The sequence below is a fragment of the Physeter macrocephalus genome, chromosome 10, assembly GCF_002837175.3.
Source record: "Physeter macrocephalus isolate SW-GA chromosome 10, ASM283717v5, whole genome shotgun sequence".
In the NCBI taxonomy this organism is placed as follows: Eukaryota; Metazoa; Chordata; class Mammalia; order Artiodactyla; family Physeteridae; genus Physeter; species Physeter macrocephalus.
Window position 1 is genome coordinate 74,808,018 of NC_041223.1, and position 26,998 is coordinate 74,835,015.

General features: G+C 37.6%; 1 protein-coding gene across 2 annotated transcripts in view; it reads right to left on the reverse strand.

The window, feature by feature from the left end:
* Positions 1 to 26,998, reverse strand: part of EYS (eyes shut homolog) — a 1,767,714-nt gene that overhangs the window by 242,277 nt on the left and 1,498,439 nt on the right. For both annotated transcript variants that reach the window (XM_024133056.1, XM_024133057.1), the window contains exon 33: positions 20,466 to 20,686. In XM_024133056.1, the coding sequence (XP_023988824.1) occupies positions 20,466 to 20,686 (221 nt within the window). The remainder of the gene's footprint in view (positions 1 to 20,465; positions 20,687 to 26,998) is intronic.

The window sequence follows — 26,998 nt, forward strand, 5'->3', positions numbered from 1 at the left end:
TTCCTTCCAGTTTTATTGACATATTGCACTGTATAAGTTTAAGGTGTTATTCTGTTCTCAGCCATTACCTTTTACTTCTTAGATGATCTCCAATGTTTCTTCAAAAATATCTCCCTGTATATTCTATTTATCTTTTTTTCAACTCAACATTTAGACTTGGAAAAATGTAATAAATACTTGTTTGAAATGCAAAACACCAAGAGAAAGAGCAAAGCCGTATGAACTCATTTTATGAAAGGAAGTGAATGATTAAATGGACAGAAAAATAAGAGCAAGAATATTTTATACAAGGGAAAAGAAATGTTCCAATATGTTACATACTGAGAAGTGTGGGCAAGGACGTCTGAGATACTTCAAATATGACCCCCCAAAATTACGAGTATGTGGCTTCAAGGAGTAGTGACCCAGAGACGGCACAACCCTGTGCCCCAGAGCAGCCCGTCCCCAGGGTGGAGAAGCAGCGTTCTGGCTGTGGCGGAGGTGACAGCTTGCTGCAAACGTTGGCTGGCACAGGGCTTGTCACAGATCAGAGGTTTTCTTCCTCTCCTGTAGTAACTAAAAACTCACGGCCATTAAGAAAAAAACTTTAGGAGAAGAAAATGACTTGAACATACTGTTGGAGAATCTGCTTTTTAGTAGCTCTAATTTCATTTAAATCTCATAAACTGGGCTTCCCTCGTGGCACAGTGGTTGAGAATCCGCCTGCCGATGCAGGGGACATGGGTTCGTGCCCCGGTCTGGGAAGATCCCACATGCCGCGGAGCGGCTGGGCCCGTGAGCCATGGCCGCTGAGCCTGCGCGTCCGGAGCCTGTGCTCCGCAACGGGAGAGGCCACAAAAAAAAAAAAAAAAAAAAAAAAAAAAAAAAAATCTCATAAACACAAGCACAATCCAATTACCATGAGTGGGGAAGTATTCATCTCCTGCACCTCATACCTGTGAGATCTTGTTCCGTGACCTGTGAGGCTTCAGTGTGAACCCCAGGCTCACCTTTTTTGCTACCAGCAGACTTATCTCCCATCTGTAGGTGGCAGTAAGTTATTACCGGTTTTGTTACTCTGCTCAGTGGAAGATTCAATCCAGTTTAGAGAAACAGAATATAAAGAGAATATTGTTCTACCTTTGGGCCAATTTGAAAAACAATAACTCTCAGGCCTTTTTCAAGGGAAGTTTGGTTGCTTCTCCCATTTTAATTTGAGGTAAAATCGAAGTACTTATGTAGTCTCAGTGAACTCTTTCTCTAGAATAAACTTATGTTCACATCAGGTTAAACAAACCTAGAATGAGACAGTAAAGCTCAGCAGCTCAAGAAACCCACTGTTTCTTAAGGTGATGTGTCAAAGCAAGATTAGTTCAGATCTTAAAGCCTGTTGTTACATTAAGCAAAAGCATTTTTCTTTTAAGCATATGAATATAGAACATCAAATAATCATTCTTCCTATTCCACAATAAATATTATTTCTTTCTAAAGCACTCACTGATTTCCATCCTCAGTGTTTAAAAGAAACAAAAAACACCACGCATGAAAAAGAAAAGGAATTGATGAATTGCCTTTCTTTTCTGCTTTGTCCTCTGCCCTGTGGTTGTTCATATGCAGTGCCTGCTTACTCACAGGTGGAATCCACCAGTCCTGCCATTAAGCGGGACACAGCAGGACCTGTACAGGATTTGTTGAAGCTGAAACCGACTTTACAATGTAGCTCTGAGCCTTGAAGCAGCATAAGTCACACCAGAAACAGCAGATCCACAAGTATAAGGCAACTAGAGTGAAACATGAATTTCCCCTTCACACTTCTCCTCTTGTTAGTGCAATTAAAACTACAACCAGCTCCTTTATTGCTTGTGATTTACCAGTTAGCCAAGTAAAGTGACAATTTCAGGCTACAGTAGACAGAGCCATAGAAAAAAGAAAACACAGCCAATCAGGTTAGGCAACTGCTGTCATGTTATGCCAGCAGAGGCTGCCAGGTTTCTAAAGGAAAAACAATCTTTCCAGCACAGTGAATACCTTGCACTTCTGCTTAGCTTACCTTCATGGACACTTCTTATTCCAGTAAACCTGCTTGTACTGCTTTTATTGTCTGGTTTTGGATCTTTCTAAAAGCATTTACTGGGGTTGGCTATTTTTTCTTTTTAATGGCTTGGGGATAAATACTTAGCATCCCCTTGCCTGGGCTAGCAGAATGCTTTTGGCCTCTGAGAGCCTTTCTATTCATGTATTTACTATGTATAGGGTGGGATTCTTCCTTTGTACAGGGTAGCTACTGTCACAGCTTGGTTCCTGTACAAGAGACAAGAAGACAGGGATTCTGTCATTTTCCAATCTTTATTGAAGCAACTGGCAGAAGACAAGACAGGGTGATACCTATGTGTTCAAATGTAGGCTTTGCTGCCCCAGCAATCTAACAGGTAACATTTATGCACTGTTGTAATTCTTATTTTTAAGTGGTTTGTTTTTCATTTTAACAGAATGGTTCAAAAATTCAAAATGCATTTCCGTTTTGATGAGCAGGGAAGGCCTGACCTTTTACCGAGCATTCAGGCACCAAACTGTCCTTCTTTCTTAAGAGTCGACTGGTCACCGCACGGGTCTGCAGGGCAGTGTGTAACTACCCGTTCACGAGCAGAACCTCTAGTCATCCTAGCTCCAACTACTGCCTACATCGTTTTCTTGTGGAGAAGAGCCTGGTAGCTGTGTCAGTTAGATTGATTGACTGACTTCAATAAAAATGTAAATAACTCCATGGTTTAGCTTTTGGAACTGCCTTGGTGTTTGTATGATCCGGGGGAAATAGCCAGAATCTTCTTGTCGCAGGGAGCTAGGAAGAAGGGGTCAGTTAGATCCAGGAGATGGAGCTTGTACAGAAGATGTCATGTGTACCACGTGAAAAGGAGCACAAAGATTTAAGAAAACATTATTGGAAGAACAAGTGGCATGGGATTCAAACAGGCTGGGGCTACAATCCCAGCTAAGTCACTTATGACACTTATTCTACAAACTTCAACAAGCTGTTTAACCTCTTTGAGCTTCAGTTTCCTTATTTTGTAAAATAGAAGCTGTCATGTCTCCTCTAAAAAGGTACATCAACTAATGAGATAGAGTACACAGCACCATTCACAAAACATAGTAAAGCACTTCAAAAATGGTAGCTGCCCAAACAACAGCAACGGCAATGAGTCATTTCAATAGAATCTCCCATTGGATGCAGTGTAGAGCTGAGGCTAATCAGTCTGCCTGAGGCATAAACCCACCTCCACCACTGGTGTGACCTTGGATAGATTGCTTAACCTCCCTGTGCCTTAGCTTTTGCCATTAATACCATGGAGATAACCATAGAAGGAACTTTATTGCATATTGCAAAGGTAACTTGAAACAATGCATACAGAATAATTAAGACAGTGTAAGCAACTAAAGATGCCAGTTATTTTTACTATGATTCCCTCTACACCCAATCTCATGGTCATCTGGAAATAGTATAGAGGTAATCCATGTGGTGGGAGATGACAACAGGATATGTCTTTAAAACTCAGGTGTAGCCACACCCAGGGGTTTCTCTGGAGGGAAGAGAGAGGCAATGACTCAATGACACAGGAGATATTCTAGGAATCACAGGAAGCTACCTTGCTCTGAATATTTGCATCAAAGCATGGATGTGAGTCTGACACAAGTGAGTATTAAGCAAGGCTGGGTAATTTTTTTGGACTTCTGAACAACTCACCATGTTTCAGTAGGTTCTGACTCTCACTATTTAAATAAATCTGTGACTATTTGGAGATGTGGGAAGCCTGTAATTAATCCCCATGGGCAGTATAGAAGCTGCTTGTTCAAATCAAAAAGAGCCTTCACATTCTCTCTTTTTCAACATCCTGCACCTATATAATAAAATGTCCCTGCATCTGGATGAGGCTTTGCAGTTTAAAGCATTTCCACACACGTAACTTTGTTTCAGCCTCTTGTAGCTCTGAGGAGTTGGCCCAACCAGCATTTAGATCTTCTTCATCTTATGGGCACGAAGCCGAGAATTTGGGGGGTGAAATGACTTGCCCCAAATCACATAGCTTTTAAGCAGCAGAGTAAGTTAAAAAATTCCTCAGCAGCTTTTGATGAGATTGATTTGGCTGTTTAGTTTTAGGTTATATAAGACTGTATTGTCACAAGTGCCATTGGAATTACTGCCACATTCTATTTTTTTTTAATTCTGCTTTCTCTAATTATAATAAAAGGAGACTTTTCTAATGAAGAGACGTGTGTGCCTTCTATACATATCTTCCATATTTATATCTGCTATTTGGGGCTATTTCAGTTTGACATTTCTCTGTTTTCTTCTAGGAATATTCTCTGAAAAAGACTCAGATATCAGAAAAATATTATGGATGCAGAGATTAGACAGGAGCTTTAGTTTAAAACAAAGATGTGGTAGCTCACACCATCATATTCTCAAGGACAAATAAAATCCTTTATTTTTGTAGCCTTGCTTGTAGCTTATTTGTCTACATCTGAGAAATAACAACAAAAGAATTACAGCTGGGTTTGCAGATGCATCAAAAAGGGAAAAAAACACACGGGTGTATGTGGAACCTTTTTTTTTTCTTCTTCTAAAAAGTGAATGAAAAAATAAAAGCACCTATGATATTGAGATGGGAACAGGAAAAGCAAGTGTGGGAGGATGGATAACCTTTGATGTCAAGTTGATTTCTCATATCTATGTGGTCCAATTTCAGTTTGAATATTAGCTGTGAGATCTGCAGTCCCCTGTTCTATAAGGGTAGAAAGGTGAAGACAGAATATTCCAGAGGTTTCTCAAAACTTTAATAAATATCTCTCCTGCCAGATGACCCCTGATAAACTGCAGTCTTCCTTCCAGTAAAAAGCTCCCCCAGATGGGCTCAGAAGGGATGATGTTCACCACTATTAAGTCTCCAGTCAGCCATGCCAGCCAGTTGAGAAATTTCCTTGGAGTTTTTCCTTACTTGGCAGTTTTAGATGTTTTTGTCAGTAATGTAAATTGAAGAGGAGAGGAACTCAGTAGGAATATGTGAAAACTAAGTCTATATTACATGAAATGTGCTTTGGGTTGTGCACAAGTTACACATAATATTTACCTAAAGGTGCAATGTGTCAAAACTGAGCTTTTTGTGAAGGTGTACAGCATGAAGTCCATGTATTCCACTTTTGTTTATGTTGTGCTTGTGCCGTGGCTTCACAGTAGCACATCAATATGCACAGTTCTTGATACCAGAACTTATATTGTGGCATTTTCATCCCCCTTAAACTTCTTGAGTGTTAAGGTTTATGATTTATTTATTGTGCTACTTTTTGATGCCTTGCAAAATGACTAGTATATAGTAGGTGCTCTGTATAGATGCTTGTTAAACAGATCTGTTCCTTGTCTGAGAACAATTTCATAACACAAAAATCCATGAACACCTCAGAAAAGGAAATTTAAGATATTTCTAACCTGGTTTGTATAAGTCTGGGCTTTAAAAGAGAGCCTGAGGATTTTTTTTTTTTCATTTCTAATATATAAGTTCTGGGCAAAAAGAATATCCCAATGGTTTTGGTATTAATTAACAGAGGGTGATAAATATTCTTAATCCCTTATCACTTTAATTGTTATGGGCTCCTTAAATTACCTCATGCAGAATTATTGGGATTTATTTTGTTCTCTAAGCGGTATCATTATGATAAAAATAAAACAAAGATTTGAAGCTAAACAAAGATAGGAAGATCAATGACAAATGGAAAACCCTGCCTTTCCCATCGTTCTTGGCTCAGTATATTTGCAGGGGTCACTCCAAGTATGTGGGGATTGGACACCAGCCAGCATGTCTTTGAGAACCCCATACCTCACTCCCATAGGGCAGCCACATAATTTGTGGGGCTCTGTTCAAGATGAAAAGGCAGAGACCCTTGTTCAAAAAACAGAGAAAGAACTTTGCACTTCCTCTGGTCGTCTCTCTCCCCTGCTGTTACCATGTTCTCTGCTGTCTAACGCTGTTGGGTACCCAGTCCTGATGCTCCCTGGGCCCATACCCAGGGCCTTGCCAGGAGTGGAGGCGGTGGGGACCGGCCGGCCGGGGACCGGGAGGCAGGTGCTGGAGAACTCTTCCTGGAGACCTGGGGAGTGTGGGAATGCAGGACTCCAGGGCCCTAGCACATGCCCCGCTCTCTCTCCTTACTTCACTTACAAAAGCCAACATCAAAGACAATATGTGGAGAGTTTCAAGACAGCAGCATCAGAGCATCAAGCCTCTGGTGCAGACCCTGTCCAGTGTGAAGCTTGCTGTGCAAATGCCGTGGCCTCACGCTTGGGACGCGGGCTGTACGGCCCCCAGGAGAGAAGATCTAAGGGATGATTAGCACAGCTTGCTAGTAGGAAGAAGCGATGCTTCTCTCCTCAGTCCTGGGGCAGGAGGGTTGACATTGCCTTTCTCCTTCTTCGTTGTGACTATTTCCTCTTTTGGTCTCCATTTTCATCTACTTTGTTTTCTATAAAAATGATGAGGGAAAGGAAAGTGAACAAGTAATTCTGATAAAGTATAGTTTATACCAGTGAAGTTATGACTCTCATGCAAATATAATATGAATTCATGTCAAGGTTTTCTTTAACTCAGTTATTAATAAGAGAATCAGTAAGGTATCAAAACTAAAGAATATTTAAGAAGCAATATTAAGGCAAGATTGCTTGATTAGATATGAAGCTGGTTAATGTCCATTTAGAGTACATTTCCATTGGAAAAAAATTATTTTCATCTCTAGCTGACAAAGATCTACAAGTTAATCTCTGCCCCTACAAAGTTGTAAAATAAGACCAAACAATAGAAAGTCAAGGCCAGCAATAGAAACTGAACTTCCAGAACATCCAAGTAATCTTTTCAGCTGTTCCACGTTGAGGATGACTTATCTGTCAATGTAACTTGCCCCAACCTAGCATTATCTGAATTTTTACTTCATCTGACCACAATATTTAAAGATCTTCTCAATTGTCCTCCATCTGCACAGAAATAGATGTTCAACATACACATGATAGAGTACAAAATAAGAAAATATTTCTCAATATATTTAAATCAGCAGGCATTTAGATTTCCCTTAATACTTAAATTATGTATTATACTTCTAGACTTCAAACAACAGCATCAGAAGGGCCTTTAGATTCTTAGACAAATTTTACTTAGAAACGTCTGGGTGATCTCTAGTCAGATTAGAAAAGACACTCAGGGAAGATAAATGTACATACATCACACAGAAGAGCAGATATGAAATTGAGCCTTGCGGTTAGGCCCACCTGGCTCCTGGTGCGGGGGGGTACCCAGTGGCTCTGAGCAGTTCCTCCTCATCTGGACATCAAGTGTCCATTCATGTTTGCATCCCTGTCCAGGTGTACAAGTTGTTCACCCTCTGCTCAAGGGAAATTTCAAGCTCTCCGGACTCCTGAATCTGACAGTTGGTGGTCCACACCCAGGGCCAGTGAGGCACTGAGTCCCTTCCACTCCATCCTGACCCTTCCCTCCCCACAACCCTTCCCCAGTGCTGTCCTCTCTCCATCTTGGGAGCAGAAAATGTTGCTCTGCCATCATGGATATACATGTTTATGGCTCACATTTAGGACTAAAACAATTTTGAGGATTTAGTTTTTATTTCTGTGTGGATGGGTAGATTAGGGAAGGAAATAAAAAGCCCCAAAGCATTTGTGAAAGAGCAGAGGGGAAGGAGATGGGTTAGGTGAGTATTCAGGTGTGATCTTACTAGAGACTTCTAATGTCCAGATAATTTCCTAACTCAACACTTAAACTCCAAAATTTAGACATGATTTTCTGTCAGTTCTATTGAATTTAAACTGTATTTATCATTAGACTTATTAATGCAGGACTAAAAAGAGAAAGTTGCATTTGAAACCTATGGAAAGGTGAGTTAGGCATGAATAAGGATTCTTGGTATTGTAGCATACAAAACCCTACTTATAGTCCCAACTGCTGTGCAATCTTCTGCTTTGGAACTCTTTTAAGAGGAGAAAAAAATCCCATTTGTTGAACTTTGTATCATCAGGCACTCACATTGCTTCTGAGAAAGAGAGTGTACTGTGTGACGGAAATAGGTATTTCTGGAAAAATATTTTTGGGGATGAAATTAGTTTAGAAACTTCTATGAAGTAGAGTTAAAGGGCTATATTCCATAGGACTTCTTTAACATCTTTAAATTTGTTGTGAAACTCCAAGAGGGGAATATGAAATGGGATATTTTATGAATATATCTTAAAAAATTGCTGTCTCCCCCTTCTTTTCCTAAAGAATGCTTATTAATATATCTTGAAAAATACTTTTGGAAATTCCCATCTAGTTTAATCCCCTCTTTACATAAATGATGGAAGTGATATCCAGAAATGGTTGGTGGCCTACTTAAGAGTAACGGTGAGACACTGACCTCCTGCCTGTAGGGCTGGTCTGCAATGAGGAAGCTGTAATTTTTATAGATAGCCGAGACTTTATTTGTAATTCTCAAGTCAGAGAACTGCTGAAAATGGTTACTGAATCACTTAATTTGGACAACTAAGTTTTTTTTGTGTTGGAGCAGGTAGTTGATTTATATTGCAAAGCTTGGGACAGAGCATTGACTTAAAGTCTAGACGGTTGTGATTTATCCTGTCTCTATCATCAGTGTTGACTTGAACAAATCTCTGAACTCACACAACATTTTTCCATTTGTGAAACAGAAATCTAAATCTATCTTCCAAAGATACTTTAAGTATTAACATCATTTAAAAATGAAATCACATCAGAACAATGCCATTATATCATTTTCCAAAAGAAAAAACACTTGGTGATTGTTAAGTTAATGGCAATTAGCAGTGTTAATATGTGGACAGTACTTGCTTGAAGCCACTATTGCATTTTAATTTCAGTAAACAATAAGCAAATTTATTTCCCAGTGCTTTTCCATCTAGTCTTTAAACTCTCAAGTCTTTAGCAAGTTTTAACTTTCGGCTCCAAATCACTTGGGGTTTAGGTAGGCAGGTGGGAAAAAGTTTCACTTCATTTTCTTAGACTAAAGGTTAAGCAATTTTCCTGAGGTACATAATGTGCCAGCAAATGGGCCAGGAAAAAATGTAAGGCTTGGAACTTTGTCTACTGCTGAACCAAAAGGATTGGTTTGTTTCTTTCCTAAATTAATTATTTAAAGCATTTTGTAAATCTAAGCCAAGGGAGTCTGGAGCTCTCACATTTGATTCCAGCTTTAACTTTGCTCTGTTTTTATTTTGTTTGTCAAGGTTTTCACACAATTTTAAGTGTGATGTCTAATTATATCTAAAAATCATAGTGATTAGCACAGTTTACTAAATGTGTGTGTGTGTGCATGCAAGCGTGTATGCATGGATGCAATCTGTAAGTGGTAAACCATGTAGATTTAAATAAGAACAAATACTTCTAGTTACAAAACAAACAGGTTTTAACACATAATTCCCTGCTAAAAACTCATTAACAAATAGTTTTTTAAGTAGAACAGTCAAGGATAGCATCTTAACAGCTCATATTTTGCTTGCTTGTTGCTTGAAGTAGAGAAAAAAATGTTAGTATTCTATAAGAAAAGGAGAGGAAAGATGGTTTTCAGATGGGATTTAAGCCAGAGAGGTCTCTTATGCCCAAGAAGATCAATCAGGGTAAATGACTTCTCCATGTATTGTTACCTAAGGGTAGAGAAAATTGAAGATGAGATTTTTTCCCCCTACTTGTTTGACCTTGCTGCATAAATATGATGTAAAAACTATGTGTGGAATTTGATAGTGGTCTTTTCCCATTGGTCAAACCTTGAAGTATTTAACTCTTTGAGACTTTTCAAATTTGGTGTAAATGATACAATTTTTTCCATGTTTAATCTTATGTGTTCTCATTTAAATACAATTGTATTTGGAATCACGACTTTAATGAAACTCTGCGGAGGACCGAAATGCTTTCTGCCCCAGAAAAACAAATGCCCAACCCTTGTTGCTACACTCAAGGATGGCAGTAATAAAAGTGGTTAGAAAATCAATTTAAACTGCATTTGTACTTTACCAAGAAACCTGTGACATTTACAGTGGTACATTGGTGAGAGTTATGCTTTCCAAATACATGATCGACTTTTGTTAGCAACTAAAAACGCTGTAGCTTCAGTCACACTCTCCAAGCAAAAATAAATGACCCCAAATCAATCCATTTTCACCATACCTGGCACTTGTAGAGTAGGGGAAAGAAAGGAGATCAAAAAGATAAGCAACAGGCTATGAAACCTGGGCTGTTTTAACCTAAGATTGCACTTGTATGTATAAGTGAAAAAACTCATTTTATTCCACAGCCCTTAGCATAAGCAAAAGAGTATGTAGACAATGATACCATGTCTTATCCTTCTTTGTAAAGCCCATGCTCACACTACTTCACACCAAAGAGGTGCCCTGCCATGCTGGTGGTGTGAAAGAGACACAAATCCTATTTTAATTAAGTAGACTCAAATTAAAATAACTTCTAATTATGGGTATTCCAGGAAAAAAAAATAGAAAAAAATTACCAAAATACTATGTTGTGATGCATTACGTTTAGTCTAAGTGATAAGGAGACTGTTTTTTCTTTTTTCCTACTCATAGCATTGGTATATTTTCTTTTCATGTCATGGAAGACTAAATGAGTTTATTCTTCTTAATACTGTCTTGCTTATGGTCACCTCCAGCTTGCTGAACATTCAGGATAGTGGGGGTGGGGGTGGGTGGTTAGCACTGAAGCACCTGTGACTCCCATCTCTTGGTGATGTGGAAAGCGGCTGGTATTTAGAAAATGTTCAAAAGTTAGAAATAAAGCAAAAAGATAACTACATGTTCTATTAATATCATACTAGGGTGTTTTCTAATAGGTCTGCTCAAGGATTATGTAATTTTTTAGAAAAATGAATTTTTATTTGGCTCACTATTTACTATTGATTAGGCTCAGACTCTGGGAAGTTACATGTTAACTTGTAGAATTATGTCTGATGGAGATACAAATGAGTACAGATTGGTAGAAAAGACAACCACAAATTTACACTTTATTCCTTTGTAAGATACTAGTGAGTTTTGCCTCTAACCTAGTGATCTTATCTCAGCTTTCATTCTGTGCCTATATATGCTCAGCCTCCTGAATTCTCTTTGAATCAGCCTTACCAACATACTGGTTCTGTCATTAATGAGGTAAATAATTTTTGGCATGTGTTCACTATACACTTGTATGAAAGTCAGGTTTATAACTTTTTGAAAATTAACCTTTGATACTTGCCTTGAGTTACCTCCTTAGCTAAGACCCTGCCTAAGAGGGGAAAATGTTAGTCTAGATTTTATGGGGCACACAGCTTATATAATTTTTGATCCTTTATAACAAAAAGGATTCAAAAATATACATACAAACTTATGTGTAAAAGAGAATATTTATTTACAATGAGAAAATAAATCACAATGAATTACAGAGAAACAAAGATTTAGCTCTCTCTCTGAAATATCCTTAGGCTCTTCATAGGAAATGCTTTCATGGAACTGGTTCCTGATTGCAGCCTGGTTTCTGCTCTGAAAGAGGAGTATTAAAAAGCCACTGCAATTCCTAGCAACTCCCAGGTCTCAGAGGGACATGTGCAAGGGTGGGAACCTCTATGCTTCATTAGCTTCAGAGTAAACCAGCTCTGCTACCGGGCAAGGGGACACCAACAGGTAAAATGTAAGTCTGGGAGGAGCAAACCAGAGAACTTTGCCCCTCAGGAAGCTGCACCAGGGAGTGGGCCCTTGGGCAGGGCTTGATGAATACTCACACACATGTGTGTCAAGAGACCCAGGACTGAACTTCTGTTATAGGGAGAACATACAAAACCATAATGGCACCAGTTAATCAGAAAACCTTTGTACATTCTTGCCTCCTTTGTCATAGATTAATTGACCATAAGTGCCTGGGTTTATTTCTGGGCTTTCTATCCTGTTCCATTGATCTCTATTTGTTTTTGTGCCATTACCATACTGCTTTGACTACTGTAGCTTTGTAGTATAGTCTGAAGTCAGAGATCCTGATTCCTCCAGCTCCATTGCTCTCTCTCAAGATTGCTTTGGCTATTTGGGCTCTTTTGTGTTTCCATAAAAATTTAGTATCTTCAATAAGTGGTGCTGGGAAAACAGGACAGCTACATGTAAAAGAATGAAATTAGAACATTCTTTAACACCACACACAAAAATAAACTCTAAATGGATTAAGGACCTAAATATAATACAAGACACTATAAAACTCCTAGAGGAAAACATAGGCAGAACACTCTTTGACATAACTTGTAGTGATATTTTTTTGGAGGTGCCTCCTAGAGTAATGGAAATTAAAGCAAAAATAAACAAATGGAACCTAATGAAACTTAAAAGCTTTTGCACAGCAAAGGAAATCATAAACAAAACAAAAAGACAAACCACAGAATGGGAGAAAACATTTGCAAAAGATGCAACTGTCAAGAGATTAATCTCCAAAATATACAAGCAGTACATACAGCTCAATATCAAAAAAACAACCCAATCAAAAAATGGGCAGAAGATCTAAATAGACATTTCTCCAAAGAAGACATACAGCTGGCCAAAAGGCACATGAAAAGATGCTGAACATTACTAATTATTAGAGAAATGGAAATCAAAACTATAATGAGGTATCACCTCACATTGGTCAGGAGGGCCATCACCAAAATGTCTACAAATAATAAATGCTGGAGAGGGTGTGGAGAAAACACTGTTGGTGGGAATGTAAATTGGTGCAGCCACTATGGAAAACAGTATGGAGGTTTCTTAAAAGACTAAAAATAGAGCTACCATATGATCCTGCAATCCCACTCTTAGGTGTATATCTGGAGAAAACCATAATTTGAAAAGATATGTGCACCCAAATGTTCATTGCAGCACCATTTATAATAGCCAAGACATGGAAGCAACCTAAATGTCCATCCACAGATGAATGGATAAAGATGTGGTGTGTATGTATATATATATATATATATATATATATATATATATTTATTTATTTATTTTTACATATATACACATACATACAATGGAATATTACTCAACCTTAAAAAAGAATGAAATTATGCCATATGTAGCAATATGATGGACATAGAGTTATCATATTAAGTGAAGTCAGACAGAGAAAGATAAAAATCATATGTTATCACTTATATGTGGAATCTAAAAAAAAATTATGCAAATGAACTTATATGTAAAACGGAAATAGACACACAGGCATAGAAAACATACTTATGGTTACCAAAGGGAAAAAAGGAAGGAGGGATAAATTAGGAGTTTGGGATTAACATATACACACCTCTGTATGTAAAATATATAACCAACAAGGACCTACTGTATAGCACAGGGAAGTATGCTCAATATTTTGTAATAACCTATAAGGAAAAATAATCTGAAAAAAAACCCCAGATATATATGTATGAATAACTGAATCACTTTTCTGTACACCTGAAATTAACACAACATTTAAATCAACTATACTTCAATAAAATAAGCTGAATAAAAAAATAAGAAAGCCTTTTAATCCTTAAAATTAAATCCCTTCTGCCCCAAGATAGCCCCAAATATGGAGAAACTAGAAACAGAAGAGGGATAGAGAGGCATCAGGCAGAACACATCACATTCATACCCTGTTCAAGTTCTTGAGCTAGGGGTCCATCCAACTAGGCAGGGGATAGGAGACAGCCCAACTGGATATGAGTTAGAAGTTTTAAACTGGAGGAGTTTGAACCATATGCTTTTAATATGTGAACATGAATCTGCATGATATTCTGTTAAGGGAAAGTAAAGAGAACCCATAAAGTATGTTTGACATCAGTGAAAGGAGAAAAATAAAACTGTTTATATTTGCACCCCATAAAGGTTAAACTGCTTTCCATGAATGGAGTACATGGATAAATGTTGTAAATGCACAATTAATTAATACAATTAAAGAAATGGGAATACCACATATGCTTCTAAGTTTTTACCTGAAATTTGGTGGGACGTTTTCCCTTTTCCCCTTGTGTGAACAGTAGGAGCCACCTACAGCTGAGATATTTCGATGCTCAGCAAACTTTTACAGATGAGAATAATCTAACCAAATACAAAGTAGTTCTCTAGTACAAGAGACATTTAAATCCTGAGGACAATTTCAAACACGTTAAATGCAGACAGAGCAGCAACTGAGAAGAGGGGTTAAATATTTGAAGATGTTATTAGTCTAAATGTGGGGTGAGAAATTGACATGAAATAGGCACTTTTCCCCCTTGGTATTTAGAGGACTTGGGTAGACTGCTGGACTGGATTAGGGGTAATCTTTCAGGATACAGAGTATTAACTAAAAGTTCTCAGTAGTGTTGCCTAGTTACATGCCACTGTGACATGACAGTGAAGACAAGTGGACATTTGTGGGGTGTCATCACTCACTACAGAACAGATGCAAAACTTAGTACACAATACCCAAATTCATTGTGTTCTGTAGTAGTTGTCACTATTGCAATTTCAAGTTCAGTTTATGGCTCCTACCTCATTTTGAAATGCTAAATGGTTTGAAAACTAAATACCTCAGAAATCATGAAAAATGACTTCTTTTCACCTGACAATATAAAAAAAAAGTCTATGAAATGAGATAATAGGGAAAAATGGATTGAAAGAAAAGAATGAAAGAAAGAGCTTTTACTTCTATTCTCACTGGACACGGAGGGCAATGAAAGTTACCTAGTGTTAAGAAACACATATACATTTTTCTGAGGTTCTTGTTGCAGTTAATTTTATGTGTCAACTTGATTGGTCACAGGATACCCAGATAGCTGGCTAAACATTATTTCTGGGTGTGTCTATGGGTCTGTTTACAGAAGACATTAGTATTTGAATTGGTAGACTGAGTAAAGCAGCTGGCCCCTCCCAATGGGGTGGGCCTCACCCACCCCCCTGAGGGTCTGAGCAGAACAAAAGTGGCAGAAGGCTGGGATTTCCCTCTGTCTGACTCTGAGCTGACTTTGACCTTCTGCCATCAGCACACCTTCGGACTCAAACTGGGATCTACACCACCAGCTGTCCTGGTCTCCAGCTTGCAGTTGGCACATAGTGGGACTACTCAGCCTCCATAATTAAGTGAGCCAATGCTTTATAATGTATACCTATCTATCTATCTATCTATCTATTTATCTATCTATCTATCTATCTATGTATGTACATATACATTGCTTAATATGGAAAAAATAAATTGAGTTGGACTTTCCTGGTCAATTAATTGACTAAAACTATATTATCCATCTGTTGGCATAGGGCAGTGATCTGCAAACTATGGCCTTTGGACCAAATTTTGCCAGACACTTATTTTTATTTTTTTTATTTTGTGGTACGCGGGCCTCTCACTGTTGTGGCCTCTCCCATTGCGGCCATGGCTCACGGGCCCAGCCACTCTGCGGCATGCGGGATCCTCCCGGACCGGGGCATGAACCCGTGTCCCCTGCATCGGCAGGCGGACTCTCAACCACTGCGCCACCAGGGAAGCCCCAGACACTTATTTTTATAAATAAAATTTTATTGGAACACAGCCACGTACATTTATTTATATATAGTCAATGGCTGCTTTGATGTTATAGTAGCAGGGTTGAATAGTTGTGAGGCAAAGTCTAAAATATTTGCTATCTGTCCCTTTACAAAAACAGTTTGCTGAACCCTGCCCTAGCACATGGAAGGCAGCACTGGCTAGTGATGAATAAAAGCTAAGAGAACAAGTAGATGCAGAAAGATCACATTCATTCGCACCTAGGGATTATTGACTTTCAAGGCATGGTCAAATCCATTCCTAAATGCTTAGCTCCTGGCATGAATTTAGACTAAGTCTAAAATTCATGTCTCAATAATTATTCACTATAATGTCAGTGACATACATTCTTGGTGCAGTTGTTATTCAGGGTATATTCCCAAACCTTATACTCCATTTTAATTATTGTTTAACCTATTTTAAAACATCTGACACAGAAAGGAGAAAGTGATTTAAATGTCATCTGTTTAATTTGCTAACCTTTCCTTGCCCTTTGGAAGCAGCTTGTTCAAAGTCCACAGAGATTTGGGTACTCAGAATAACCCTTCCGTATCACTTTTCTAAACTGAATTTTGGTCCATACAATTTGGATTTCTCTGAAATGAGCAACCACTGGGGTTTGAAAATTCTAACACAGATTTATAACAAAATGAAAAACACTGGATACTGTCCAGAAACATGTGATGGTACTCAAAGCAGAATGACATTTGCTCAGTAAAGCTGCTGAAGTGTCACTCCCCTTAAGACTTTTCAACATGAAATTTGTCTTCTTGTAAGCAGATTACTTTCATAGACAATGTACGGTAGAAACAGCACTTAATAACAGCAAATTATATTAACCAAGCTGCTAAAATTAGTGAAGATTTTGTTTATAAATAGCTATATAGCTGTGTTTTATTTTGTGAACCCTAAAGTTTAGGTCTATCTGGTACTGAAGCTCTGTTCACTCACCATTTTACTCTTGTCTAGAGCACACTTCTTTTAGGGTTATCTCTTGTTAAACCACTATTATTCTTTACATGTTGGGAAAAGTGGGCTTGTATTCCCAGAAGACACCCATTAGAATGCTCAGGGTTGTGTGTGTGTGTGTGTGTGTGTGTGTGTGTGTGTGTGTGTGTGTGTAGACTGAAACACTTCTCCCTCATTAGGAGACATTCCCCAACCTTTAGATGAGAGTCCCTGGACTAGAACAATTAAACTGTGATGAGAAATTATTATTTACATTTTCAAATGAATACATCATGTGCACATGCTAGAGTCTTAAAATACTAGTGTCTTTATATCTTGAGACAAGAAAGCAGAAAGGTACAAGTCCTTTCTTCTTGTCTTTGTAATAATGACTCTTTTATTCTGAACATAGAGGATTTATTACTTTGGAAATAAAATAATAAAACTTGTAGACATAAAAAGAATTCCATCAGGTCATTTCATCCATCCCCTTTGGATCCAGAAATGTTGCATACTAATATAACTTATATAAATTGCTCTGCTATTTTGAAAGCTGTCTTGAATCTAATCTCCCTTTCTGGGAAAGTAGGAGAAGAGAAGGGAAGTTTAGAAGCCTGCCTGGCTAAGCCCAGGAGTGGGATCAAGTCAGATGGTGTGGACAGACTCAAAGGGTGAAAAGGGTGGGAAGAGAGTTTGGAAGATCTTGGAGAGATTCATTTCATGATGTGGCAGCACATAGAGGAAAGGAGCCTTTGGCTTTGACCAGCAACATAGATGAGAAGTAAGTTTCCAAAGGCATTAAGCCAGTTCAGATCCATGTTTTCTATGTTAGAAAACATGGCTCAGTAGCAGTTTCTCTTGGTTTTTTGGCTGGAAAACTTTACACCACTCATTGTATTCCAAGTGTGGGCAGGCGTCTGCTGGGGGCAGATTGTTGGTTTTGACAGTGGTTCTTAGGACCTACTTCTTTAATCTGTGTTCTTCTCGTTGTACTGAACGTACTCACAGCCTCTCAGAGATCTCCTTCAGTACATATTCTGGTTCTCTTTTTGGGTTGCTGCACAGACTGCTGAACTGCTCTGCTATGATTGTGTGCTGGTGTTTTAGACAGAACAGAAGGAAAGCAACATTCTCATTCTGATGATCTTCCCTGTGGACCTATAACTATCTGTGCTCTTCTCATATTAAACTTTTGACCTCCTAGGGGCTGTTCTTATGATCCTTCTGAGAAGTCTTTTTTTGTTATTGTTGTTTGGGAACTGACCACCTCCAGTGTATGATGGTGTTGGCGTGCACAGGGAGATGCTGAAATGAAGTCACAGTTGCCATAGATAAGCGTGTTCTGGATGCAGTGATGCAAAGGGTGGGTTATGGAAGTTCAGCATTGGCAACCAAGATAAAAATCTTGTTGTTCATAGGATAAGAAGAAGTGTTTTATTTGTTGGGTACACAGTTGGTAAGTCTCCATTTTATTGGCCATAAGAAAGCACGTACAGATCTGGAAGACCTTAAATAGTGTTTGCCAAAGTCTGTTGACATTTGAGTGGATTTCTCTAGAGTAAAGGTTGAGAGTGTGAAAGATTGAGAAATGGATATGGAAAGCCAGAATAATGTATGTGACAGAAGAGTGATACATTTCTGTGGGAAGTTTCACCCTAAGGTTTGAAGAGCTGGTAAACTTCTACGCTAGAGTGAAAACTCCTTGTGTGCAGGACAGTCTTGACTACACATCTTTGCTTCACAAAATCCTTGGTTATTAGTTGTCCCTCAGGAAATATTTGCTGAAGGACATATAAGAGAATGAACAGACAAAGTATAATTCAACCTAGTACTGCTTATAGCTATCCTACTAGGATGACTATCCTGACTTTTATTTTCAAGTATATATTAAATAACAAGATTGAGAGTAATGTGAGGTTCTTTTAATTTAGGAAAATGAGAGGTTTATTTTATTTAACATGTACCTGGTTTACAATATCTGAGACAATTACTGTTCTAAAATAAAACAAACCCTTCCCTACTTCTCCAAGTTGGTGATGTTAGATATTTATGCAGAAAATTAGAGGGTATTTATTTTCTATACTGCATAACAAAAAATTACCACACAATCAGCAGCTTAAAACAATACACATTTATTATCTAATTGTTTCCCTGAGTGAAGAGTTTGGGAAGGCCTCACTGGGTCCTCTGTATAAAGTCTCACAAGTTCAGTCAGGGTGTTGGTCAGGTTGGGGTCTCATCTCAACATTCAGTTGGGGAAAGACCTGCTCCCAAGCATATGTGATTTGTGGTAAAATATAGTTTTTTGCAGTTATAGGACCAAAGACTGGCTGTCAGTCAGTGGCCACCCTGGTTGCTGCTGCCCTCACTGCCTTGTCACATGGACCTTCCCCAAATTGCTTCACACTTTATCAAAGCTGGCAAGAGAGAGAGTCTCCTTGCTCACAATCCTGTGTGACATAATCATGGAAGTGACATCTCATCACCCTATTTTATTGGTTATTCTGTTGATCAAAGGCAAGTCACATGTTTCAGTCATTAGAAAGTCAAGAAGAGAAGATTTTATCCTGTTTCTATTTCACTTAATTAGGCAAAAATGCATTTTTTTTTTCTGCAGAGTTCTGAAGTTTGTCCTGCTGGATAATTTTTGCATTATTAAAATTAAAAAAATAATTGCTATTAATGGGTTCCTTATAAAACAGAATACTTACTAAGTAAAGGCTTGATTTTGTTTCCTTCAGACAAGTGACCATAGCCAAGTAAAATTCATTCTTTTAAAATCCTTTAAAACTTTATCTGTTATACTTTACCTATGTGAGATAGGTTGTTATTTTACAAATGTGTAAATTAAGTCACAGACTTAGACACAGTTAATCAGAAGCTAAGGTTTTAGACACTCTAAGAGCTGATACCTTCCTTTCTCACTATGTGTTTTCTTCAAGTTTATAATGGTCAGTTTGTGATTGTCTGGTAAACATATCACCCTGACTTTATCACATCTGTCCATTCCTCTGTCTTGTCTTGCAATTTTGTTCTCTCCATCTGTCTATTTTCTTTTTCTATTTGAGTGATTACTTTCAGAGCCCATCTCTGTCTACCATTTCCTATCCTACTTTTTTGATAGAATTTTTCTCTTTCTCACACTATGCACATAGATGTTTACGTTTATAGTGTCATTAACTACTTGATAACTTGTCCCTTAGAAACACTGACATGAATTAATTAAGATAGTTCCTGTGAGATTTGGTCAATTTCTCCTTGACTTGAATTATTATAATGTGTACATGTTTCAGCTTCCACTCTGTCATTATTTGTAGCACTGAAATAAAGATTTCTCAGAGGATTGAAGAAATTGGAGAATATTTTCTACACTGCCCAAATGAGACTCCCTCAGAGTCAATTCACTTAAGACATGTTAGTGGAACAGAAAGTAATTTTAATTAAATTCTTCTTAAGCTTATAAGCATCATGAATCTTTACTTCAAGGTGGAAAAAAGTCTATGTAAGATATTTCCTCCTTGAAGTAAAAATTGCCAATATGAAGAAGAGATGGATATAGGTATTCTTTCTCCATCTCTAATCTTAGAGACCTAAGTGTATTTATTTGTAAGATGAAGCAAAAACAAACAATAAAATTAATGCATCAAGACCATTATCAATGAGTAATCTCTCATTCATGTTTTCAAAGAGCAGAACACCTTGGTAAAATTACACTTAGAGCCATTTAAAATTGCCAAAATCAGGTCTAGTTACCTAGTGTTTTCAGAGTTCAGGAATTTCTGACGTTGGAACCACAATATATAAATTTCTTTGAGCAAACATCATCATCTAGGTGATGTACACAAAAACTTGGAAGTTCCCTACCTTTCTTTTCTATCACTCAGATGACAGTGCTGCTGGTTTTGTTGTTTTAAGAATTTGGCTGGAGGGCAGGAGGCTAGTACATACCTGACACAGGTACCATTATTGCGGCACAGATGATGCTCACACCGAGGGATGTGGCAGTTCTCAATGTTTTTCCCACTCAGGGCTTCATCAATGAGGAAAAATTCTTTGTTGTTTACTTGAAGCTCTTGAATGCAGCCCTTGAATCCATAAACGTGGCCTGCATTCTTAGGAATCTTAACATTTGCAGGGATATGGCCAAGGAACAATTTTTCAAAATATACCTTTAGGAAAAATAACAACAAAAAATCTTTTTATGAAGTGTTATCAGATTATATGGGAAAGACCTAGATGTTTTGTTCTGTAATTACATGTATTGATGTGTTTTTCTGCATAAAACAGGCTGTAATTTCTGCTTAATTTTGTCCTCACTAGTAGGTGATAGGATAAGTTACTTCAGAAAAGGGCGTTTATTTTGCAATTTTTTTGTACCTCTCACAGTATCTAATAAACTTTAGTTAAAAAAAAGGGGGGGTATTAACGAAACTTGCTGACTGATTACTTTGAAAGGTATTTTGGAATGCAAGGTATTTTGCATTTTAATTTTGCATTGAAAGGTATTTTGTTTGCATTTTAATGCGAACATTACCAAATAATAATGGATAAGGAAAATGAAGCCTTGTTAATTAACTACTGTTAGGGATTGAATTTTCTCCCCCTAAAATCATATGTTAAAGAAGTCCTAATCTCCAGAACTCAGAAGGTGACTTTGTTTTTGTTTTAAATTTATTTTATTGAAATAGAGTTGATTTACAATGTTGTGTTAATTTCTGCTGTACAACAAAGTGATTCAGTTATACATATATATACATTTTTTTGATAGTTCAAAAAACTATAATAGAAAAATTAATTAACAACTTAATGTCTATCAAAAGAACAGTCTTTTTCATATTTTCTTCTATTGTGCTTTATCACAGGATATTGAATACTGTTCCCTGTGCTATACAGTAGGACCTTGTTGTATATTTATTCCATATGTAATAGTTTATATCTGTCAATCCCAAACTCCCAATCCATTTCTCCCCCTTAACCATAAGGCTGTTCTCTATGTCTGTGAGTCTGTTTCTGTTTCATAGATAAGTTTATTTGTGTCATAATTTAGATTCACATATAAGTGATATCATATGGTATTTGTCTTTCTCATTCTGTCTTATTTCACTTAGTATGATAATCTCTACATCCACCATGTTATTGCAAATGGCATTATTTCAGTCTTCTAAATGGCTGAGTAATATTCCATTGTATATAGGTACTGCATCTTCTTTATCCAGAATGTGACTTTATTTGAAAATAAAGCTTATACTCATTGGCTAGAGTGATGATAAAGTCATTTGCACAATGTAACTGCTACTTGATCTCTCCTTTCCCTCCCTGCAGCAACATATATAAATTGAACTCTCATCATTTAGATGTATGTAAGGTGCAACTCCCCTCAATAGGACTTTATGAGCTGCAATTAGAGTCTGGATGGAGTGGTAAATGAGACCCTGATCTTCAAGGATGTTGGGCATATGACAGACAGATGTAACTGGATTTGTGCATTTATATCTCTGATATCCTTATCTCTAAAACACACTAAAACACTCCAAGCTGATGTCTGAAAAGTATTTAAATTGATATTACAGATTCACTAATATGGAAAAGCGTGATTGTAAGATTTAAAAAACTAGAAACAAATAACTAAGTTAGGCCACTAGGGGGAAGAGAGAATGGGAGGTGCCCAGTAATATCACTTAATATTTACACTAATATGTGCTGGTTTGATGTATGTGTGCTTTTAGAGAACAGAAGCATGTTCAATTCTAGGAACACCAAAGCATCTCCACAACCCATAATAGATCAAACTAACTATTATTGGAGCTCTTGTTCTTATTTTAGTAACTCGGGCTCTGTTCCAAAGGGCATTCCTTCAGTTTTTCTCTGAGTATTTCATATAGGATTCAGATATACAGTCATCCAGAGGAAAGCTCTCTTTGAGTACAGTGGGGTGGAGTCTTCACAGTGTATTGATAGAGCCCTTATGCAGATAGGAGTATATCTGTTTGTTTCCACATCTTTTCTCATATTTAGGTGAATTACTCTAGCAACCTATTAGCAGAGTTCTTTTATCAGCTAAGATAAGTGACTCACTGCTAATGCAATCTGGGATCCATCATGAACTTACAGACTCAGTGAATCCAAGGCCATGGCCTTCCTCTCACTGAAGACCTCTGACATTTTTGTGTATTGATTACAAACCTGGAAGAGCAAACCTTTCACTGCTTTGACAAGTGTGCTGTTTTAGCACAAAACTGATAGAGAATGGAAAAATACCTTCCTCTTCTGTCAGCTGTAGGCAGATCTGTGGCAGAGTCTACAGAGCTGTCTATGATTTATTAGATCATTAAAAACACCCAAACAATGGAAGTAGATGGCTCTGTATTTCTTCTGATCTGAAGCCTAAGCTTAGTTGGAATCCTGAAACGTCTAAAAGAGCAGCTGCCATTGACTGCACATAGATAACCATTAGAATGGTTGATTTCCTCCATCCTGGGCTCTCAATTATCCAAGAGCTGCCTTTTGTGTGCATAATCATTCCTAAGGAGACAGGTCTTTAAATAAGTCTTTTCTAATAACTCCTTGTGAATCCAACTATGGAGAATAGAGTCTGACATCAAGATATCATCTTACAAGATAAAACCACAGAGAACAGACATGGACAATCAAGGAGGGATCATCAAGATAATGAAAATATGAATAGTGACTGAGGGATAAAGGCTCCACATCTGACAGGAGAGAAATGAACATTCTTTTTCCCCTCAGAGTTTATCTTTAAAGGAAAAATATAGTCTTTCTTTTACAATATGTAGGAGTAAAATAAGAAAATAGGCAAAAGACAAAACATTTCTAAAAACTGGAGGCTGGGGAGTGGTGGATGCAGATGAGAAGCTGCTTTATCTCCTTTTTGTTTTGTTTTAATTTAAATTTAGATATTGGAATACTACATACATTTCTGTAGCGATGTCTTGATTCAATGTATAGTTTTGTCTTACAGTCTCAAATCTTTCTGAATTCAAATAACTTTTATGTTAATGGGAAGGTAATGGCAAATGTACTTTTTACTTAAGATTAACTATTGAAGTGTACTTATCTTTAGCCAAGAATATGATGACTTGTAATTGGAATGAACTGACTTTTATTTGTGTTGTTACCAAATTTTTGTTTTTAATATTATCTGAATTGTATGCAGAGAAATTCAAAATCAGAAACATCAGTAAAGATGGATAAATGATGTTAGGTAGTGTTTGTGAAGAAAGTTTTATTTAGATAACTTTCACATATGATTTGTCTTAAATTCTTAAAAACTGTTTGGAGACATTAAATGAAAGGGGATTAAAAGGAAGAAAAGGAAGAATCAGTATTTACCTAAATCAGTATTTATCTAAATTCTCCATCCCTTTACAGTTCAAAGATTACCCCCCTCCCCCATAGTATGATAACCTGCATGAGCATAGTCTCTTCTATATTAATCTATATCCCTTTTTAGGGCAGGGTGTCCAACATGGTCATCCTGGGGTTCTCTCACTGTCCACAGCAGTGGTTTGCAAATAGCAGGTTTAATACAAGTCTGTTACAAATGACCTGATTCATGAAACTCAATCCTGCTCTTCTTCAGTCACCTACTTGTCTTTTAGGCCTCCTCTCCTACTTTACACTTCCTTAGAACCTTGAAATTTGCCAGATTCAGGATATGTGTGGCCTCACTGGATACCAACCAAGAAGGAATATTAATATGGCTTGAATTCTAATACAGCTCTCTTTATTTAATATATATGGCATAGGGTACAGAGCAGTGCTTATATGAAGTGCTTACATTTCTTATAAGATTAATATGAAGTAGCTCACATAAAGAGTTGTTTTTAAATTTAATAAATATCAGTGAAAACCTCATTAGCCCCATACTTCACAGTTAAATCTTTGATTATTAAGACTTTCTAGGATAAGGCATGTTCTCAAAATAATATCTTCTCAATTTGTTGAAGAAAGAACTGAACTTTAGTGAAGCAATCAATGTATTGAGTTGCTACCTGTGAGCAAGTGGTATAAGGAAGTGGAAATACAAAAGGAGGATGTAGGATGACTCTTGTCTATAAGAGAAAGAAATGTAATCATGGGAAATAAACATAAAGAAATTAAACAGAAAATAGCATCATACAGATCATCAAGATGGCAGAATAGGAAGCTCCAGAAACTCTTTCCTCCATGGAGACACTGATTCAACAACAATACACAGACCAAGTCTCTTTGTAAGAAATACATAAGTTCAGTTAAGAGACACTTGTACCCCAGGTGACTGTGAAACCAGCTGTTTTGAGGCTGGCAGGAAAATCTTTGGCACTCACTAACCATAGCTCTCCCACAGACTCAGTGATACATAATTGGGAGAAAACTTCCAGCTCTGAGTCTCTCTCTGGGGAGGGAAATAGAAGACTAAAACATATATCCAATGTTCAGGATTTTCAGGGTGCTGCCCAAGAGACTAGTTTCTGTATTGATTGAATCTAAGTGCTGACAGGAAAGGGTGCAAGGTTGGGAGTCCCTGAGAACAAAGGTGAAGGTTTGGACGAGCACACATTCACTCACTATAGACATCCCCTCCCCCACCCCCAGCTCAGTGGGAAAGAATGGGCAAACCCAGCAACCCCTGACCTCTCCCTGTGAATGGAGTGTGCATTCAGAATAATGGCTTTTCAAGGGGGCTGCCTGAGAAATGGGTTTCCTGTCTCCTTTGTCTTAAAGCACTGACAGTACCTGGCATACAGTCAGCCCTGTGTCCATGGGCTCTGAATTTGCAGAATCAACAAACTGCAGATCAAAAATATTCAGAAAAAAATTCCAGAAAATTCCAAAGAACAAAACTTGAATTTGTCACATGCCAGTGATTATTTACATAACATTCAAACTGCATTAGATATTATGAGTAATCTAGAGATGATTTAAAGTATAAAGGATGTGCATAAGTTATATACAAGTATGACACCATTTTATATAAGGGACTTGAGTCCATGGATTTTGGTATCTGTGGGGGGTCCTGGAACAAATTCCATGTAAATACCAATGGAAAACTGCACTCTAGATCCCTGGGGGGGAGATCACTGAAAACAAAAGAGAGCTGGACAGTGTGCTGCTGCTCTTGATGCAACATGGCCTCTTCTTAGGGCTGGGGCAGGGTGGAAGAGTAGAGAGGCATTGAATATGTTTCCAGCATTCTGGCTTTTCAGGGGTATTCCTGAGGGAGTGGTTTCTATGTTGCCTGATTCGGAGTTCTGACACAACCCACATACTCTATAGAAACTTTGGGGCTGCTGAGAATGAAAGAGAACTGGGTGACTTGTAGCAACTCCAGAGAACCTGTTGTACTGCAGACAGACACCAGAGGGAGCAAAAGATTATAAGCAACTGTAAAAAGAAACTGGCAAATTCCTATAATAGAGAATTTAAAAGACAGGCCCAGAGAAGACACATCCACAGAAAAGGTTTGAAAGGTTCCCAGAATCTCTCACTGGGCTGATTAGTGAAGGATCTTTCCTATACAAAGCAAGTCCATGTGGCTGGGAGAAATGGCTGTTTCTTCAAATGTGTTGATTCCATTACAAAGTTACAAGGCACAAGAAGAAAAACAAAAACATAGTCCAATCAAAGAAACAAAATGTCTCCAAAAACCAACCCTAAAGAAACAGAGGTATATAAATTACTGACAAAAAAATCAAAATAACTGTCATAAAGATGCTCAATGAGCTCAGGAAAATGAAACATGAAGAAAATGTTTATTTTTTAACAGTTAAAATGTTTTCTATTCTTTATTGAGAATATCAATAAAGAGATAGAAAATATAATAAAGAATCAAGCAGAAATTTTGGAGCTAAATATATAAAAGCTGAAGTGAAAATTCACTAGAGGGGTTCAACAGGAACCTTGATCAAGCAGAAAAAAGAATCAGCAAACTCAAAGAAAGGTCATTTCAAATTATCTGGTTAGAGGAGTAAAAAGGAAAAAAGATTGAAAAAAAGTGAAGGAAGCCTAAGGGACTTATGGGACACCATCAAATGGACTAATATATGCATTATGGGAGTCCCAGAAAGGGGAGTGGGGAGAGAGAGAGAGAAAGAGAGAGAGATGCAGAATGCTTATTTAAAGATATAATGGCTGAAAACTTTCCAAATCTGGGGAAGAAAATAAACATTCAGAATCAACAAGTCAAAAGGACTTCCAAGAAAGAACTCAAAGAAGTCCATCCCAAGACACATTATAATCAATTTGTCAAAAGTCAAAAGAAATACAGAATTTTGAAAGAAGAAAGAAAAGTGAGCTGTCACATACAAGGGAGCCCCATAAGACTCTCAGTGTATTTCTTATCAAAAAACTTGCAGCCCAGAAGGGAGTGGGATAATATGTTCAGAGTGCTCAAAATAAAATGCTACCAAACATGAATACTGTATCTGGCAAAACTGTCCTTTTAAAAATGAAGAAGAGATAAAGACTTTCTCAAATAAACA